The sequence below is a fragment of the Tachysurus fulvidraco genome, chromosome 19 (genome assembly GCF_022655615.1).
Source record: "Tachysurus fulvidraco isolate hzauxx_2018 chromosome 19, HZAU_PFXX_2.0, whole genome shotgun sequence".
Classification (NCBI taxonomy): domain Eukaryota; kingdom Metazoa; phylum Chordata; class Actinopteri; order Siluriformes; family Bagridae; genus Tachysurus; species Tachysurus fulvidraco.
This window is the reverse complement of record NC_062536.1, coordinates 12,465,554-12,485,362: the sequence shown is the minus strand read 5'-3', so window position 1 is coordinate 12,485,362 and position 19,809 is coordinate 12,465,554. Positions and strand designations below refer to the sequence as shown.

The following is a 19,809-nucleotide window of genomic DNA, read 5'->3' as shown; positions in this document are numbered from 1 at the left end:
AACACTTTTTTACATACAGTATGTTAGGTATTCTGACAAAATTATCATGATGGAGTATTTTGATTCATGTTGTTTCTAAAGAAAGAAAGGGATGACTGTTTATACTCTAACTTCTATACTATATGGCCAAAAGTTGGACAATTTACCAGCATACCCATTCCTTTCCTTCTTCCTTCATATATGAATGTTATGGTCAGGTGTCCATCTGTTGAATTTTATTCCTTAGGTATTACACATAAATTAAAAATAAGCTATGATCATATGGGGGTTCATAAAAAATATTTGCACAATGTAAGGTGTTTCTGGGTGCAAAAAAAGTTGACCAAGTTTAAATAGGTTTGCACCAATCTTTTCTTACATTCTGACATACTCTCTTTTTTTCTTTTTCAACTACAGATAAAGACCAATCTTCAGTGCCAATTAGCATGACAGATGAGCTCCTAAATCTTGTCCAGACTCTGCATGTATGCGTGTGTGAAGCAGCCCAGGTCAGCACACAGATATACACAGCAGATATACATTTCTTTGTAAATTGTTTTGTAATTTGTTATTCCACTGGTAAAAGACTGCCTATTGTGCTCGTGTATACTGTACTGCATGTATCTGTGTGCAGGACATCAGACCGGATGAGGATCTGGTGCTGGATATTTTATTGTATCTCTGGGCGAAATGTAAGCTTGTATTTCAGAGAGCTCAGGCCAGACACAATGACCCTGTAGGCTACATGGCCAAAATGGCCTTCCCTGACAAGGTAATTATATGCCAGATTGTGGTATTTTGATTTAATAATAATATATAGTTTAAATACACTTTCTCACCATTTAGCCATGTTGCCTAGTCAGAATGTTTAGTCTTATTTGGCTTTACAGTTCACAGATATACCTGGAACAGAAAAGAATTTCTCTGTAGGACTGGAACAGACTGTAGGGCTGGAACATTTCATTCACTTGTCAGAAATATGTTTATGAGAAATGTAAAGAAAGTAAATGAACTAAGGGGTTAACACACCAGCATTCAATTAATACACACTGAATGCTGCATATGTAAAAAAGCATTATTGTAAAAATAAAGTAAAATAGAAAACAATAAAGTATGGGCCCTGCTTAACAATAAGAGACAGACAGATCTTTGGAATTCTCAAATAGCTCATTTAAATTTTCACCGACTTAGATTTTTAATGACAGATTTTCATTTAATTTAACTTACCATAAAATAACACTATACTATGCATTTATATTGTTACAAAATCAACTTAAATATATGTGAAAACAGCAAAGCACTATGCACATTAACAAATGCAGTAAACATCACAGAATTGCATTATATAGGCTTCCGTTCTATTTAGCCTAATGTGTACCTCTCCCATACTAGACTCGTATATTATTCAGATATACTGATAAGTCACACTCTGTAAATACCAGATGCACATTATATGCTTTGAGATAATTGTAAATACAAAAAGCTGATATATATTTAACAGAAGACCTATTTGTCTTATCTCCTTATAAAAAGCACCTCTTCAGAAATAAAGGTTGCTTCCGGTGTTCAGCCTAAACTCAAAGAGAACTTGTTTGCAAGCAACACATCTCTACAGTAGTGTTATTAATGAATTCAATTAATTGTGACTATTATGCAGTGGGTCCAGACTCTGTTCCTTCTGTGTGAGGTGGCCTATAAGTCTCAGCTGTCTGATATAGACCCAGTGGCAGTGGCTGAGATGACATTAAGACTGGCCTCAGTGCTGGAGGACAGTGCAGAATCGCCTTCACTGACCATCTCAACAAAATGTATGTAATTACACACTGTTTTGCTGACTTCATTAACACATTTGAGGATTAGTACAAAATTCCCACTTGCTTTGTGCAATCACATTATTTTGCTTCTGTCTTTATAGACACAACTAACGGCAGCAGTTTGAGTTCCACCCCTGTGGAGAAACCTACAGCCACACCTAGTACCGTATGTTCATCTAAGCCACATTGTTGTCTTAATTAAATGTAAAATAATGAATTAATTGTACTGATACTGTGTAAAAGATTGAGCATGTCTTAAATACAATTAGTACCTCTACATGCTTCCAGAACTCACAAGTAGAACATCTTGAGATGGTGTGGACTGTGCTACAGAAAGGCCTGGAGTGTGTATCAAGAGGCAGGACTGTATGTCTCCCTTGTGGTGTTTCTGCCATCTCTGACACTGTATACCTACAGGTAATACTGTAGCTTGCAATCCAATAAAGCTAGCATCTCCAATTAGTCTACATGGAAATGAGAGCAGAAAGAATAACTGTCACATGTACCAAGTAATGCAGTATTAATTTAATATCTCTGTAGAAATAATACATTTGTCAAGATGGTGTTCAACAAAAGAATCATTAGTCAGCAAGAATCAGACTGAAATACATACAATTGAAAGGTTTTGGAAAATGATGTGTGGAAACCAAGCACTAAACGGCATCTAATTTTTCTCAGATGTTTAGTGGAGGAAATTTGAGATCTTCTAGGGATGCACAGATTGAAAGAACTAGCAGTTCATTGACCAGATCTCTCTTAATGGATATACATTTGGAACTGCTGGCTTTTCAGCACAGGATATCTTTCAAACTCCTAGATCTCTACCCCGGTATGTGACACTCCACCACCCACTCCACCCATCATGAAAAGAACAAAACAATAATGATGCTTATGTGTTAAATTTCACCAATATTACCAACTCAGATGATGAGAATGTCGAGGGGAGAAAGAGGCCACTTATGCAGAGTGCACAAGGACAGTGTACTGCTGTACTTTCAAAGAGGGCTAGAACAGGTAAACGCATCTATTTATCTTTGCCAAAAAAAAAAAAAAAAAGACATCCAATAAGTATTTTGTGTACACAGAATACAGTCTAAACAGTGCTGCATTGTCCTTGCTTATTTGTAACAGAATGTGCAATGCAAGCAAAGATTAAGAAGAATAAAATCTCCAGAGTTTTGTTTCTGGTGCAGAAGGCCTTACTATTCTACAAGAAAGATGCTACTAACAGAGGAACCAAACAGCTGCTTGAGGTCAGTATTTAAAATGACCATTTAAAATCTAAACAAGAACGAAAAATGTAAAAATCGTCTTGCACTGTTTTTATATACAGGAGGCTTTGGCATTACTGGAGAAAGCAGGAGTTGAGGAGAAGCGGCTGCTTAGTGATGCTACCTCTGCAGAGATGGGATTAGGAGTGGAAGAAGGGTGTAGACCTCCTCCACCTCCTGTGCTGGTATCACGTAGCAACCAAACTTTAACTTTCACACCAGCACCATATGTGCAGGAGGAGCAGGTGAACTCAAATTCTAATTCTGGGATTTTTTTTTTCTTTTGTTTCATTTTTTGTCTGATATCGTCAGTCCAGTGTCTTACCACAGATTCTCGGTCAGATTGTGGCCTGGGCCTTGACTTGACTGTTTTAATACATTTGAGTTCTTTGTTTTGACCAACTTCAGAGTAGCTTAGGCAGTGGTTGTTTATAGAAAGTGAATTCTTTCTCAGTTACTAGTTTGTTGAAGACTGGAACGTGTTTTCTTCTTGTATTGGCCTATATTTGCCTCCACTCTGACCACTTTCTTAGTCCTGATGGTTTAATTTGGTGTATAAACAAACCTCCCTTGTACAGTACCTTTAAATATACCTTGATATTTTCTGCAAATATTATAGGAAAATAAGTGTAGTGTACCATCAAAAGTAATTTAAAGTGTGTAATTTGATGTTGGATAAAACACTACCACTATTGTACATAGAAGGGTATGTTTACAGGTTTGCACTTTATAAAACAAAAAATGTACATGCTGCATTGATGTAATTGAGAGCCAAAAGTTTTCAAACATATTGATTTTGGTTTGGGTCAGGTTTGCTGGTACCGAATTTATGGTAAAGAAGTTGGAGGTGTCAACCTGAAAGTGAGGATTGGAGACTGCCACCTGACTGGCACTGGTGAAATGGTAAATACCAAAAATTCAAAACCTAGTGAACCAGTGAATAAAATGTAAAAATAAGATATTCAAGAAATTTGAATAAAACAAAATGCTGATGCAGTGTGAACGTGACTGTAGTATTGTTCCATGCTGTTTGAGTTGTACTTCTGAGTCATTTATGTACACTATGTCAGAATGTACTTGTGATTTAAAACAGTAAATTTATTGATCCAATTAGATTCCGTCTAGAGGAGAACGCTTGTTTTGCATAAGCGGCCTGGAGTCCAACCAGAAGTATATTTTTGCTGTGGCAGCCTACGATGCTCAGGGCAACCTGATCGGAGGTAGTATTGGAGATACCACCCGGCCAGTGCTAGCCTCCCTCCCCCTGCCTCTGCTGACAGCCTGGGCACATCTGGCTCAGGTACATCATATAAATGTAAATTGTAAGACATAAGGCTTACACCAGTAATATTCCAATTTCTCTGGTTCAGGTGGCGTACCAAACAGGCCAGTATGCACTAGCCAAGAAAGCCTGCAGTGACATTTGGAGCCACTTTACTCTTCCATCGGTTGCAGATTCTGCAGACTGTCAGAAACCAGTGGATGAGAAAGCTCCTGAGAGGCTTGCCCAGACAAAGTTAGACAACTATATCAGTGGAGATTATCTACCTGATGTTGTTCTGAATACACTCTCAGAAACCTTATGTCTTATTTGTTTTATATTTATCCCTCAAGATTATGTGCAGAGACATTGCAGCTCTCCTCTCCTATACTACAGCAGCTTTTCCTCACCTCAATCTTTATGCAAACTGATATCAACATCCAGGAGAGAGCACTATACTGTGATTCCGTCAGTGAAGGAAGCCCTTTGATTTGGGAACAGGTTAGAGCCTCATCAATTGTAACTCAAATGTGTTGACTGAATGCAAAAGTGAATATTTTGTGGTAAATAAAATGCAAATGCCTTTTAAGGCCGTTCTCATAATCTTTGCTACAGGAGGATAGACTTGCAGAGTGTGAGAAGATGCTTGTGGCCATAGATCTGTCTCTTCATCTCAATGACAGCAGTGCTGCGTTACAGGGGGTAGTGAGCTGCTATGGCCTCCTGGCACCTCTTATCTTCTATCAGATCCCATCAGACCCTGTGATCCAGGTGTGTTGATCAAGGTGTTTATACAAATAAGCTGTTGAAAGCTTGTATCTGATTGGTCAGAAGGTATTTATTAATTTTCTATAGCTTATTTAAAATGTTGGATATTTTCCTGTAACACACTCCACTATGTGTTTTATTTCTTAATGTCATATTTGTTGCTCTATCTGTTCTAACGCACATTACAGCTATACAAATAGCTTTTACTGTAGAAATAATGTGTCATTTGTGGCTATTAAATATATAAATATGTTAAATCCACAACATAAATGTCATGTTTGTACAGTCTTTACATTTTATATATTCAATTATGGAACTATGAACCGCATTAACTATCCTTTGTGCTTATTAAAGGTGCTGCTTAAGTGTCTGATGGTGCTGCAGGAGATTCCAGGGGCACTTAAGCAAAAAAGGAGTGTTGTTACTACCGAATCACTGTACCATATGGTGGCCTGCATTACACATTACGTAGCCAAGGTAATTCAGATTAACATTCATTCATTCATTCAGTCATTTTCTACCGCTTATCCGAACTACCTCGGGTCATGGGGAGCCTGTGCCTATCTCAGGCGTCATCGGGCATCAAGGCAGGATACACTCGGGATGGAGTGCCAACCCATCACAGGGCACACACACTCACATTCACTCACACACACACACTGTTGACAATTTTCCAGAGATGCCAATCAACCTACCATGCATGTCTTTGGACCGGGGGAGGAAACCGGAGTACGTGGAGGAAACCCCCGAGGCACGGGGAGAACATACAAACTCCATTCAGATTAACAATTTTATCAAATGAATTGATTTATGTCAAACTAATCCGAAATACACTGAGCATGCAGATAATCATTCCACTCAGTTCCATGGTTTAGCAAATCCAGTAACCAGAGACTGCATTGCTAAGACAAAGGACAAAGTTATGTGTGTTTTTATATGTGTAGGGTTTGCAAGCTTCAAAAGAGGAATGCATGGCATCTTCAGTGATGGAACAAGGCAAGCAGCTCTTAATGGAGTTGAGTGAGAGTCTGCCACAGAATGACAGTGTGAGTGCTCTTAATAAAACTCTTTCCAAAATTATGCCCAGGGTTCCAGTGATGGTCTCCAGTTCCACTGCCACTCAGGGCACATTAAGCATTTACTGAATGAAATAATGAATATATGAATAAATCAGCGAACAAACAAAAGAACAAATGAATGGCAATTAATATGGATAGAAAATTGTTACAGTTATATAGTTGCAGTTTGTTTGAGCTCCTTTGATACCAGAATCACTTATTGTGCTTGTCTAATTTTAGAAATCATACAAACTTAATTATTTATACAAGGTAAGTAGTAAAATAGCATATTTTTCTTCTTATTATTATCATCATATCACTTTCAATAGAAGAAACATTCTGTATGGATTCTTATCTACATAGCTACAGATTATTTCAATATACCTATATATTTCGGTGAAAAGTGCTTCTACAAATAAAGCCTGTACTGTCACACATACCGTCAGTCTTTTATGCACATATTACAGCTTAATAAGTAGCTATGGTCACACAGCACATGATATGCCTCCCTGAAGCAGTTAAGGCTTAACAGCATTGTTCAAAGACGGTGTTAGCTTGGTAGTGATGGGTAGTGACTACTTTCTTATCATTAAACTAGAACCTTAACCACTGAGCCACCACTGTCCTAGCCCCATGCTTGAGCATCATTTGTTCATGTTGGTGCCAATTTTTAACAGGCACAAAAATGAACCCTACAGCAGTCCTGTTTGTGGTCATTAAGCTGTTTTTAATAAATATAAACTATTAATTTACATAGCTAGCATTATAAGCACACACAAAAAAGCTTTAAGAATTTATAATTATTGTGGATGTGTTTTATATTTCAGGTTCAGAAACCCCAAAAGAAGACAGTGGCCGAACAGAAGGATGAACCTAGTGAGGAACTGAAGGCTTTGACATGTATTGGTTTGAAGCTGCAAGAAAAAACCGGAACACTGATCAGGAAGAGAGAAGGTAGAAAGCCCTGAGAATAGGGTCATTCTTGACTAATAGAATTAGGCCAGAAGCACTAAAAAGGGAGAATAATTAACTCTGAGGTGGTAACAGTAACTCTGTGTGGACTGTGGAGCTACAGTACATCACACCACCCTATCATTGATTATTTTCTATAACAGCATGTCCTGAAGTTACTTACTTGTAATGCAGTACGTGTTTTAGACAGAATTATCCTTTGGATTTGAGATCTCTATGTTAAAAATCAGATTTCTAGTGTCAGAAACATCTCTTTCAGCAGCAGACAGTTTTGATCATGACCTTAGTGGAGAAGAGGATCCCGAAATTCTGTACAATGTGATTGGTTCCAACTCCCTAATGAATGCCTTCAAAAATGGTAAGCTGGTCACAATCATACAGCCGTGAAAACATAAAAACGGTTATTGTAATTTATATACTGTATTTTCCCAATAGTAATGAAGTTTAAACAGACGTCTGGCTTCATGGAGTTTGCTGCACTCCTTCTGGAGAAAGCTATGCAGGAGGATCAGCTGGAACTGCTAATCCAGTGGGGCCAAGAAATCTTCAGGTGGATTAAGAGGTCTGTATGTGTGTGTGTTTATGTGTGTGCACATCTGGGCAATTGTCTGGTTACATGGCTGAAATGTGTCTTTTTTTTACCAGCCGAGATGAAAGTTTGATGTTGCCAAAGAAGCCTTATGAGAAATTGGGGAAAGATCAGGAGAAGTTAATAATATCCATCATCCAGTTCTGTAATGAAGTAAATGAAGAAAACAAACCCACTTACACATACACATCTTCATTGATGCCACTTTCTCTTCAAGAACCCTTTAAACTGCTACGTTCTATGTCTTTTTCCAGAAAAAAAGGCATAGAAAGAAGAAAGCAGTTTCCAGCTCAGAAGACTATGAGAAGTAAGCTCTAATAGTAATCCTGTGTTCTTTTCATTTGATGTTGTGTATTGTATATTGATGTGTTGTATGTTGTGGTAGAGAGTTTAAGGCAGTGGAGATAATGATGAAACATTTGGGTTCCGTGAGAAGCCACCAACAGCAGAGGATGATGAGGCAGATGCACTTGGATGAGTTGCCATGGCGATGCCGCGCCAACCTTACACTGGCTCAAGCACACTTTGGTCTGCTAAGAAAGTACCTACAACCAAACCCTGTTACACCTCTACAGCACTGGTACGCCCATTTTATGTTTTGTTTTTTAACAATAAAATGACTAACTGAATGTCATGCTGGAGCCTAACATGTCCCAATACCTGATATTATTAATGGATTGATCCATATATATAGTTATATATAGTGAGATCTTTCTGTTTTTGATTAAAATCTTCAGTTACAGCAAGTTGTCACTGCGCTTCTTCTCCTTGGCAAATTTGGGAACACTAGTGAAATGGAAAAATATTTCTCAACAAACCGAGCCTCCTGAGTTGAGCCCTTCAATCCTCAAACCCACCATTTACAAAGCCAAGGATACCAGTCAGGGTGAGTATCCTTGATGAGGAATGGTGATGGACAATTTTGTCAGGATTGGTTTATGATGGATCACATCAAATAAAGAAAACTAAGTTTAAAACATTTGACATTTTTAAAACATTTAGACCTTCTTCATCAGGTTTGGTCCTGCTTTCTCTCATTTAAGATACATTTCTGCAATACAGTTTATTTTTCTGTATTATTGAAATCCTTGAATTGTCCATGTATTGTTGTCATGGCTAATATGTAATAATGTGCCGAATATCTTGTTAGGAGCAGCAATCAACAGTGAATCAGGGTCTGGGGAAAGTGAAGTGGAGAGTGAAATGTACAATCCATGCATTGAACAGTTCAGTGAGTCAGAAAGTAGTGAAACAACTGAAAGTTCTACACAAAGCATTATGTTCAAGCAACTGGACATGGTCTACAAGGCCTCACTACACATCAGGAGAGCTATGGTACTACCTAGTCTGCACTTAATCTAAAAGCATTCATTCTTAACTTGGATGTTAGAGATATCGTTGTGCTTGAATATTTGTGTAGGTTCTAGCCTATCGTGGAAGACTTTGGACATCTTTGCAGTGGGTGTGTGAAATCCTGTGGGACCAGTTCAGCACCATTGCATTTCTGGTGGAATGTAGCCAGAGCTCTGAAAATCCCAGCACAATAACACTGGATCAGTTATACACAGTGTTCACACCCCTGCTGGCTCTAGCCTCAGAGCTGCTCATGGACATGATGGAAAAATTAGAGGTCAGTAGACAGATTCAGACAGTGTACACTCATCCACCATGAGTGTCACACTTTATACAATTAGTCATAACCTATCATGTTTAGTGTTTGATGCTGAGGGCTCTCTTTGTAGCAATGGAAGGTGTATGATGAGGAAGGAGAAGAGCTGGAGACCAGGCCTCTGAATAATGGAGTACTGATAGATTTGAAGTGGATGAAGAGTTTGGTGTTGCACACACTGGAGCTCCTCTTCTACCAGAACAAATGGGAAGCTCTTGCTCATCTTGCCTTGTTATACAACTTTTATTCAAGGTGAGTCGTCTCACTGAGAAACTCAGAGAAAGGAAGTAACTGGAAGAATAGAGACAATGATAGGATGTTTTCAGGCCAATTATACTACTACAATGCTGAGCATTTGTATCTGTGCCAACATTGGCCTGAAATTCTGGATTGCTTACTGTTTTAAACTTATTTTCCAAGGATTTACATATTTTTGTTGTGAATATGATGAAGTAATCATGATTACATGATGCTATAATTTGATTACAAGTCATTAAACATTGTAGCACAATAGACATATGTTTGTTCTATTGTTAGGAGATTGCAAGTCAAATCCTAATGGTGCTGCAGTCATCCATGGCTGGGAGCCTAGAGAGCAAAATTGCCCAGGCTCTCTGAGTGACCTATCAGTTACTGTGGGCATCTGTGAGCTTATGTACTGTATGGCTTTCCCTGGAATTTGTTACACTGCTTTGTGATGAACAGCAGCTTGAACAAATGCTGAGGTTGGCATTATGTACTTTGTAATATGGGAGAGTTAGCTGATGGGTACGAATTGGCAAATGAGCAAAATAAACGATGATGTCCTATCAAGTTGTTAAATACCAGGTTATATAATTCTTATTGGTTGGTTGGAAATCGGTTACTGACTGCACACAAGCTCCTAATCTACTGCTAAATATTTTTTATGCTTGCAAATTGTACATAATACTTTGAGGTAGCTATTTTGCAACATATAAAATTGTTATAATTCAGCAGTAAATGAAAATTTTAAAAAAGGAAAAAATAAATCTTAAAAATGGAAACTAATGGTTTGTTTTACAGGGAACACTACACCCATGTCATCACCCCTGTACTGGTATATGCCCAGAGAAGACTGCTGGAAAGAATAAGCTACTTTGGGGGCCCTTCAGTCCCTCAGCCACACTTCACCTACACAGAGATGGTCACTGGAAAAAAGGTGAATAATATGCTGCAGGCAATTGTGAAAGATAACATTTATTCTCGGCGCACTAGAATAATCCTGTGTAATTGACATCTATCCACAGGTGACCTGTAGGAACTATGCAGTCAAGCAACTGCTCTTATGTTCTAGTGTAGAGAGTTGTCTTGAGAGTACTTCAAATAGTACTACCTCAGAACCACTGGAGTTGGCAGGTAAAAGCTGACATGGTTCAGAGCTGTGTTACTCTTTATATACCTCTTATACTGTATGGTATACACTTTAGCTGCATTCAGATCGTATTTTCTGGGCAAATGCAGGTTATTCAGAATACATGAGACCAGTTTTTACACTAGTAAAAAATTCCTTGTTTTTTCCATCTCTGCAGAAAGAAGAAGAGCCATGTGCATAGTCTCTGTACCACTGGACATTGATGGCACATTGCACTGCTTCAGAGAGTCCCAGGCCAAGAGACGTCACACACTTCGTACCTTCGAGCACAGCCGCACACTGCTTATGCTTCTGTTAGCTAACTCACAGCACCGTGAGTCCTTCTCATTGTTCTGCACACAAGTGTATAATGAATAAGTTTAATTTTATTTTATTCATATAGCATTTTAACATTAGAAATGAGCACAAAGCAGCTTTGTAGAAATCTGGGTGTAGGTTTAGATCCCTGCTGATTAAAAAAAGTGTGACAATGGCAAAGAAGATCAGAAGAGGAACAACAACTTTTAGAGGAACTAGACCCACAAGGTGGTTGACGCCTAAAAGTGGAATTAGAAATCATTGCTGTATATGGTCCAAGAGTAAAAGAGAACAGTTTTAGGTATGTTGAAAGTTTGTTCAGTATGAGAGCGCACAAGATACTCGTTAAATTATCTTGGTGAGATTATCCAGTAAGTCAAGGGAGACTTGTGGATAAACTGTTATTCATGGCTTGCCTTTCTATTTACACCAACTGACCCCACCATTTTGTTGAAACTACCTTATTAGTTGAGTGATGTTTAATGTTTCATATTTATTGTGTGAGAAATTTCCTATTTTAATTAACTCTCTAGCAATAGAAGTGCCATTCTGTAAGGAGCCCTGTCATGGCTCACAGGACAAAGTGGAGTTTAACATAGCAGTCAGCACTGCTCCATCCATCGGTCCACCAGATCTGTCCTATGAAGACTACAACTCTGTGGATTCTGTGTACAGCTCACCTCTATCTCCCTCATACACCCAGAATGTCCTGTCCTCCTATAACAGCTCTATCAGTAAGAATATATATCTGAAGTTTGCAAAACTTATTAATAAAATACAGTGTTGATCTTGAAGCCAAACAACTCTTGTTCACTAATGTAGAATACCTTCAGGCAAATAATTATAACTCACTGCAAGTTCAAGCTCTGCATGACCTTGGGAACCTGCATTTCTACAATGGAAATCCAAAGTATGTACTAACATATTTATAACTATGTTATAGGTAGTGATAAGTTATAATTATGTAGTAGTGTAGCTAGCTATATACCTAATGACGTATGAAGTACAGTTAGTGAGAATATTGTTAATAATAATGGCATATATGTTTGTATAATCTGTGTGCAGGGCTGCTCACACACATTGGAGCAAGGCTCTGGACTGTTCCATGCAGACCACAAATGTTCTAGAATCCTGGGATGGTGATTCTTGGAGCCATAACTCCACTCAACAGCCCCTGAGGCATGCTGGGATATGGGGCTGTCTCCAGGGAGCATTGTTGTCTGCTAAGATTGCTCAGTACGTAAAATGACTAGTGAAGTTATTTGTCCTGGCTGTCACTTTAGTGAAGATTTGATCACAGTGTTTTTTCTTTTGGCCACAGGTATATCTTTACATCTAAAATAAGCCAACGGACAAATTGCTGCCTTCTCTCTGCTAAGCTCTTTAAGGTAAAGTGTTTTATTCCTCTTATTCCCCAGCAATTTATCAGGGATTAGATTTTATAATTCTCCATTTATAAACTCCAAAACAGATTAATTACATACATTACAGCAGCTACAGCAAACACAAGAAAAAGCTTTCCAACAATTGGATGTATTTCTCTGTTAAATACCAAACCTCCTTAATCTGTTAATAGTACTTTTAGATTATGCAGCGCAAACCTGATTTGTTGCTATTAAAACAAACATGTTAGAATTAGTACATTAATATAAAAGCCTGGAATTTGAATAACAGCCTGAACCTTTGTCAGAATTATAGAAAATAAATCAACTCTTCCTGATTAATCAGATTGAGAAGTGTTGTGGAATAGAAAATATTGATATTCACCTTTTATTTATTCTGTTTTGGAGGACATTCTTCTATCTGATGAAGAAGACCTGTAAGAATTGTAGAATGCATGTAAACAAGTGTTTGCTTCCTCTTTCTGTTTGTTTATTTGTGTGTTGCACAATTGTTGCACAGTGTCTGTTGAGGGCATCCCAGCCTCATCCTGATAATGATCTGGAATACTCGTCCTACACACTGAATATGGAGCTCATTCCTGGGGTGAAGGTCTTCTCAGACTCAGACCAGACTCTGATCGGAAACACTGTGGCCAGCCTGGGCTTCGTGTGTGACTGGCTCTACACCACAGGACATCACCTCTCAGTACTGAAGCATCACAACCACATACTAACATTTACAGTCACCTGATCAAATATGCTTCTTTATTTATTTAATATTTCCACAAGTAGCATACAATACAAGAGCAAAATAATTTTCCTATATTCAAAGATAAATGTGTTCTTTTTTATGCTGTCTTTTGATACTTTGTGGAAATGCTACTTGAGATATTTGCTGCAATCAAAAATGCCTTCAACCCTATAAGCGAACACTCTTTAACTGACCACAACCATAACACACATTTTACATTTATTTACATTTACATTACATTTACATTACACTTTTGTATTGCTTTCGGTAGACGCCCTAACTGTGTGGGATCTCACTGTAAATCTGTAAATCCTTGAGTAAAATTCCACAGGTCAGGTGAAATTAGTTATTAGAGACTTTTTTCTATTCAAGTACTAAGCTCTTTTTGCATCTGGAATGTTATTATGATTAGTTAAACACTATTAATAATATTTTGGCATTCCTTAATGTGCCAATGAGTTAATTTTATGTTCCTGTCTGCTTGCAGGCACTTCCTCTTCTGGTTCTCTACCAATATGTAGCCAGTAAAGTGTGTCGGCACCCACATCTCACTGCAGGATGCAGAATACTGAAGGTGTGTAAAAGAGTGGATACAGGTGTAGAAACCTGATAGACTGTAAGGGTATGAGGACACTGGATGTAGGCTTTGGGGAAAAGAAATGCTGTCCTTCTGGGTTTTTATTTATTTATTTATTTACTTACTTACTTACTTACTTACTTACTTACTTACTTACTTACTTACTTACTTACTTACTTACTTACTTACTTACTTACTTACTTACTTATTTCACTTTTTAGCCTTTCTCTTGATTAGTTTTAGATTATAGTCAACAATATTGGAATAAATTTAAAGGGGCCAGTGAGTAGCTTTGCTACCTTCAATTACCATGGTTTGATCCTGAACTCTGGTTACTGTCTCTGTGGAGTCCCTATGAATGTTTGTTAGAGTTTGTATACTATGGTCTATGGTTCCTTGCAATGGAATAGCATCCGATCCAAAGTGTTCTCCCACCTCACATCTGAGCAGGTAGAAGCAGTTACTGATGAATGAATGAATGAATGAATGAATGAATGAATGAATGAATTAATTAATTAATTAAAATTATAGGTGCTGCTAGTAATGTAGTTGTCAGTGTGGTTATACTGAAGGTCATGCTCGCACTTTCTTCTGTACAGGTAAAGATGTTGACGGAGCTGCACCTTTTTGCTGAGGCAGTGAAAGAGTTACACCATCTCAGTGATGGAGAGGAAGTCCCCCAGCCTCACAGCAGCTTCACTAAATCAGTGAACATTTCGGTATTATACGTACAGTAATCACATAGCTTGTGGGAGTAATAACAATGGTGGAACACCACTTTATTGCTGTAGGATATATTAAGGATATACTCTTCTCTTGTGTATTGTGTTCACAGACACGGAAGCAGTTCAGTAATTATAAACCTCTCACAGATCCTTGTAATCTTGAGGTAACAAGCTTTTATTTTCAGATAATGGATGAGGAAACAGTACGTGTCTGTATAGAAACAACATGCTATTGTGTTGTCTGCAGGTTCTGGAGGAGCTAGTGAACAAGAGACTTAGTGAAGACATCATGGCTTTGTATGGCACCAAACTAACCTGCCAACTTCATCTGGCCAGACTTCAACTCATCTTGGCCATATGTAGTACAATTCATTACCTACCTGAGCCACTGTCAGGTATCAAATACTGTAACAATGCAAACGGGACTTGCTTTTAGAGTGAATGCTAGTAGTTTTCCAGTATACTCATACAGGTACATTCAAACATATATGTGCATATGTGTGTTGACACACAGACATTTTGGAGGAAAAGATGAGGAGCTCAAGTATGTCCAGCAGTGACCATTTTCCCAGCAGCCCCAACATGATGAGTGTAGAACCCAAAGGCCTGCAGCTTCAGCCCCAAAAAGACACACTTACTCCAGGACAAGTCAAGGTCAATGCTTATTATTTAAAAAAAAAAATAGTCAATAAGCTTTAAATATAAAATCATAATCAAAATTTTAGAATCATTTTAGATAATTACACCATTACTTCTTATTATATCTTTGGTCCAACCAATATACTGTATCATCTGGTTGAAAACATTAGCTGATTAAGATTTCACAAATATTATTTATTATTTTATAATGATAATGTATCATTTTAAATCATACCAATAAATCTATCTATCTATCTATCTATCTATCTATCTATCTATCTATCTATCTATCTATCTATCTATCTATCTATCTGTCTGTCTGTCTGTCTGTCTGTCTGCCCGTCCGTCCGTCCGTCCGTCCGTCCGTCCGTCTGTCCGTCCGTCTGTCCGTCCGTCTGTCCGTCCCTCTATCTATCTATCTATCTATCTATCTATCTATCTATCTATCTATCTATCTATCTATCTATCTATCTATCTATCTATTTTGTAGCCACTTTGTCAAATTTCTGTTTTTTTGGTAGACTATATTATACATCAGTCAATGCCAATTGTATGGCTTTTTTAGATGCTAAGTTAGTTAAGTTTATTTCTTATGATTTCTTATTATTTCGTATTTCTGCAGGCGCTGTTACTGAAAGAGACCTTTAACCAGCTAAACTCTGAGCTGTATGCTCTTCAGCACATCCATACAGACCCTGAGGAGCTGAAGCTGGCTGTGGAGATCAGACTGCTGCTGTCCAGTCTCACACTGCAGCAAGGCAAAGCTGCCTTAAGGTAAAACCCAAGGTTGATTATGCATATGTGCCTGTATATTTGTGTGTGTTTGTATATAACAATCATGTGGTTCTCCTGCTGCAGTGCGGATCAGGCAGCGTCAGCTCTCAGATTACTGCAGGACTCTCCATTGCTCCAGAGTGACAGTATCCACCAACTGCCACTAAGACACCCATCTTCTGTGCTTAATCAGTCCAGTACTAGAGCTGAGCATGAGAAGGTACTCTGTAGTATGTAGAAAATATTTAATAAAAGTGCAAAATTGATGCACTCATATATACTTATTCTGAAACCTGTCTTTCATAAGCACTGTAAAGTTATCTTAAATGGCTGAGAGACTGTTCGGTCTGAAATTGCACTAAATTTTAATGAGGATTGTTCTAGCAATTTTTAGACCTCTTTATTCTAAACCACATAATTACTAATTTATTACAAGGATGTGTTCCTCACACCCTGACGCTAACCTGCCAGTCCTCATATAGCAGTGTTGTCATTTTAAATATTTCAAGGAAAAGTGTAACCTGCTATTTATGTTTTTGTTGTTGTATAGCTCTATGAGCCTGAGGCAGATACAGGACCTCAGCTAGGGGACATGCCTGCTACAGTGGAAGCTTTAGAGCAAATGGGTCACTCATTATGGCTCCGCTGCACAGTGGCTGTGGTCCAGAGTCTCTCTGCTCACATCCCTGGCACTGTCATCTATGCAGGTCAGCAGGAAATCCCAAAATATTTACCAGTACATTTTGGCCATTTTGCAGTAATTATTTTCAAAACTAAAGATTTTATGCCTGGATTTTTTTTATGCAAAAGATTTTATGCAATATTTTTTTTTAAATTAATTCATTTGTTTTAAACAAAATTCCAGTATTTGGTATATGGTTTCATCTCTAGACTGTTTCATCTGTTTGCTCCATCTGTCAAATCCTTAGGTTTGCCTTGTTTTCATTACTGACAAACATGTGAATAAAGTTTCCCTTTTTGAACAACATACAGTAAAGAACTGTAAACCTTGAGCTATAGTTGTCTCCCTTAAATGGCCAGACCTCTCCAGACATTTCTTGCTTTTGGAACTGCAATATGAAATTCCCATCTACCTCCCCAGCCTACCTTCACCAGCTCTGCTACAGTATATATTTATGCTCATAGTTCAATCCAGTACTTTTCTGCATCTGAATCCGAACAGTGGCCTGTCACTTGATGATCCCTGGTATGTTAGCTGATATTTACAGAAAAAGATAGTTAGCACTATCATTATTTAGCTTCCCTGTGACATTGCAGAAACAGCAGTTTAAAGAAATTTGACTGACTTTATGTGCAACTTCATGTCCCCACCCTCCCAAATTCATAACTTACTAGCATCTGGAAGTTGGAAACTACAAAATTGGAATTAAATTAAGATTCAAATAAATGAATGGGTAAAAACCTCTGACAGGTCTAGTACTAAATCGTAATTTTTTTTGCAAAGCAGTATTTAGCATGTGATACCCACATTTTCTTTTCTAACCCATAACAGTAAACTTCCTAGATATGATCTAGCAAATTTTGTCCCAAAACAGTAAGTGCAAACACAACAGAGTCGCTTCACCACACACTGCAGGCTTTTGGTTTAATTTGCAAGGAGGGTACAGACAGTGTTTTTGTTTGTGTGTGTGTGTGTGTGTGTGTGTGTGTGTGTGTGTAGGTATGGACAGCAGTGTGGAGGCAGACAGGTTGATAAAACAAGGCCTAGCTGATGCTGAGGCCTGGGGAGACACAGACACACAGGCCCTGCTACTCCTACAGCGGGTCACGTTGAACACACACTGTGGTAGAACACCAGAGGAGAGCACCTCCATGCTGCAGGCTTGTGACCCATTTGCAATATCTTATTGACTAATGAACGAAACCCATCTGTATAATAATTATGCATTGATCTAGCATCTAAGTGAAATATTCTGCTTGTCTGTATGAATGTAGGAGGCAGTATGTCTGCTGTCTGGCCGCAGTACCCTTTCTCTGCAGTCTGGTCTGTCCCTTGCTAAGGCCACTCTTCGGCTGAGTGAGCTGAGGGGCTCAGATGGTCAACCGCTTTACTTGCTCAATCAGAAACTCCTACTGCAACAGGTCAGTCTTCAATTACTGACCCTTACATAAAGGTCAACAATAGCAACCTCTAAAGTGAGCACATTTCTCCTTTTACAGCTGACGTCACTGGGCGAGTGTTTTGTGAAGACGGCAGAGGGAAGATTGAAGCTGCTCTCCACTCCAGCATGGAAGAACATTTACCACCCACAGCTCCCTCTACTGGCCCGGACAACCATGCGCTTGGGTAAGCTCATATTCAGTATACTCTCTTGAAACCTGAGCTGTTGCTTTTACTTTATTTTATTTTGTAAATAGTAGCAAATACTATATAAGATACTACATCAACTTGAAGAATGTCTATTAATTTAAGTATATATTAATATATACATTTAATCAACATACTTGATAATACTTCATACTTTAATAAACTACTTGTGCCTATTTATTACATTTATATTCCATCATGGTGATTACTGGATTTCTTCTGTATCCCAGGCCAGTGTTTGGCCCTGCAGGCAATGGTGAGCTCTTCAGAAGAGGATAAACAATACATGGATCTGTGGTTATCGGCTCAGGAGGAGCTCCATTCTGCATTCATCATCTCACAAACCATGGCTAGCAGGGACCCCCAGCTGGAGGCTGATATCCTGTATCTTAAAGGTAAGCACAGTCTGAGCAGAGCTTGCAAAGAGGACTATAATAGACTGTGGGTTTAGATAAGGAATAAAACAAAGGAACAGCTCTATATATGATGTTTACAAAGTTTTTGTACTACAGACTTATAGAAACATGGGATGTGCACCATACAAGGCCACGTATAAGTTGATGAATATGCTTTGGCATAAGTCTGTCTTTAATTATGACTATGTTCCTGTAGGAATTGTGGGGAGGAGCCTGATGTCACTGGGCATACTCAGACACCAGCCAGTGGTGGAAACCTTTCTGGAGAGCATCACATTGGCTCAATCTAACAGCCACAGTCTGCAGTGAGTAACGTGGGTGTGTGTGTGCCACTAAATGTCACTGAGGCATTCATTATTATTCAGTACAATTCAGGATGTATTACTGCTATTGATCGGCATTGATGACATAAGATTCAGTATTATTCAATACATTTTATCGAGTTCTGCATGGGTGTTTTTTTTAGGTTGATCCACATGTGCTATATGGAGATGGCTCTAATATACCTGCAGCAGTGGCGGAATACCCCCAATGACCTTCCAGAAACTCCAGCACCTTTGGAACCTACTGAATCTGACAAGGTGATGATGATGATGATGATGATGATGATGATGATGATGATGATGATGATTGAAGTGTCTTTGCATTTGGCCTTTAAATTTGACCTTTAATGTTTGAAATGTTCTATATAATTAAAAGTATTGCAACTATGTATGTTTACTATCCTTAGTGCTCAGACTGCATTACTGTGGTGCAGAGTCACGTACTTCTTTTCTGGGTTTGTCTGAGAGCTGCTGCAAAGGTGAGACGCAGATTAACATGTAACTGACTTTGTTGTAATGACACCGTGACCCATTTAACATTTAGGCGTATAATTGTGGTGTGTTTTATAGACAGTGGAAGTGCTCACAAACCATGGGCAGTTGTGTGGCATCACTACAGAGACAGAAGGTCCACTTCCTCTTAAATCTCTCAAAGCTCTTGCTGATTTTGTCTCCAATGATCTACTCAGTCCTTGTGGTAAGTGCTTATGTTCATTCAAACATATAGTATTCTCTTTATGTGAGAGAAAACAGCCATTGTATGAGTCTAGATAGGCTGTTCATTTGTTTATTTAGAGAAAAAGACAAACATTCTGAAAAAAA

The 19,809-nt window shown here is 38.3% G+C and overlaps 1 protein-coding gene across 4 annotated transcripts in view; it reads left to right on the top strand.

Moving 5' to 3' along the window:
* cfap54 (cilia and flagella associated protein 54) overlaps positions 1–19,809 on the top strand; it is a 29,128-nt gene that overhangs the window by 5,997 nt on the left and 3,322 nt on the right. For 2 of the 4 annotated variants that reach the window (XM_047804143.1, XM_047804145.1), the window contains exons 13-62: positions 397–488; positions 614–751; positions 1,637–1,787; positions 1,895–1,959; positions 2,082–2,210; positions 2,472–2,622; positions 2,718–2,807; positions 2,925–3,046; positions 3,127–3,309; positions 3,875–3,967; positions 4,179–4,364; positions 4,435–4,580; positions 4,679–4,826; positions 4,941–5,096; positions 5,448–5,570; positions 6,038–6,139; positions 6,979–7,105; positions 7,383–7,481; positions 7,559–7,685; positions 7,769–7,865; positions 7,967–8,019; positions 8,098–8,292; positions 8,450–8,598; positions 8,863–9,047; positions 9,133–9,342; positions 9,455–9,633; positions 10,426–10,561; positions 10,650–10,758; positions 10,932–11,087; positions 11,605–11,805; positions 11,894–11,981; positions 12,137–12,307; positions 12,393–12,459; positions 12,974–13,159; positions 13,692–13,778; positions 14,381–14,500; positions 14,617–14,670; positions 14,754–14,901; positions 15,021–15,160; positions 15,768–15,919; positions 16,004–16,139; positions 16,470–16,626; positions 17,601–17,761; positions 17,876–18,022; positions 18,101–18,227; positions 18,479–18,643; positions 18,861–18,969; positions 19,131–19,245; positions 19,395–19,466; positions 19,558–19,684. In XM_047804143.1, the coding sequence (XP_047660099.1) occupies positions 397–488; positions 614–751; positions 1,637–1,787; positions 1,895–1,959; positions 2,082–2,210; positions 2,472–2,622; positions 2,718–2,807; positions 2,925–3,046; positions 3,127–3,309; positions 3,875–3,967; positions 4,179–4,364; positions 4,435–4,580; positions 4,679–4,826; positions 4,941–5,096; positions 5,448–5,570; positions 6,038–6,139; positions 6,979–7,105; positions 7,383–7,481; positions 7,559–7,685; positions 7,769–7,865; positions 7,967–8,019; positions 8,098–8,292; positions 8,450–8,598; positions 8,863–9,047; positions 9,133–9,342; positions 9,455–9,633; positions 10,426–10,561; positions 10,650–10,758; positions 10,932–11,087; positions 11,605–11,805; positions 11,894–11,981; positions 12,137–12,307; positions 12,393–12,459; positions 12,974–13,159; positions 13,692–13,778; positions 14,381–14,500; positions 14,617–14,670; positions 14,754–14,901; positions 15,021–15,160; positions 15,768–15,919; positions 16,004–16,139; positions 16,470–16,626; positions 17,601–17,761; positions 17,876–18,022; positions 18,101–18,227; positions 18,479–18,643; positions 18,861–18,969; positions 19,131–19,245; positions 19,395–19,466; positions 19,558–19,684 (6,627 nt within the window). Of the gene's footprint in view, positions 1–396; positions 489–613; positions 752–1,636; positions 1,788–1,894; positions 1,960–2,081; positions 2,211–2,471; positions 2,623–2,717; positions 2,808–2,924; positions 3,047–3,126; positions 3,310–3,874; positions 3,968–4,178; positions 4,365–4,434; positions 4,581–4,678; positions 4,827–4,940; positions 5,097–5,447; positions 5,571–6,037; positions 6,140–6,978; positions 7,106–7,382; positions 7,482–7,558; positions 7,686–7,768; positions 7,866–7,966; positions 8,020–8,097; positions 8,293–8,449; positions 8,599–8,862; positions 9,048–9,132; positions 9,343–9,454; positions 9,634–10,425; positions 10,562–10,649; positions 10,759–10,931; positions 11,088–11,604; positions 11,806–11,893; positions 11,982–12,136; positions 12,308–12,392; positions 12,460–12,973; positions 13,160–13,691; positions 13,779–14,380; positions 14,501–14,616; positions 14,671–14,753; positions 14,902–15,020; positions 15,161–15,767; positions 15,920–16,003; positions 16,140–16,469; positions 16,627–17,600; positions 17,762–17,875; positions 18,023–18,100; positions 18,228–18,478; positions 18,644–18,860; positions 18,983–19,130; positions 19,246–19,394; positions 19,467–19,557; positions 19,685–19,809 lie in introns of all 4 variants that reach the window. The other 2 variants (XR_007138685.1, XM_047804144.1) reach the window with 2 other exon arrangements.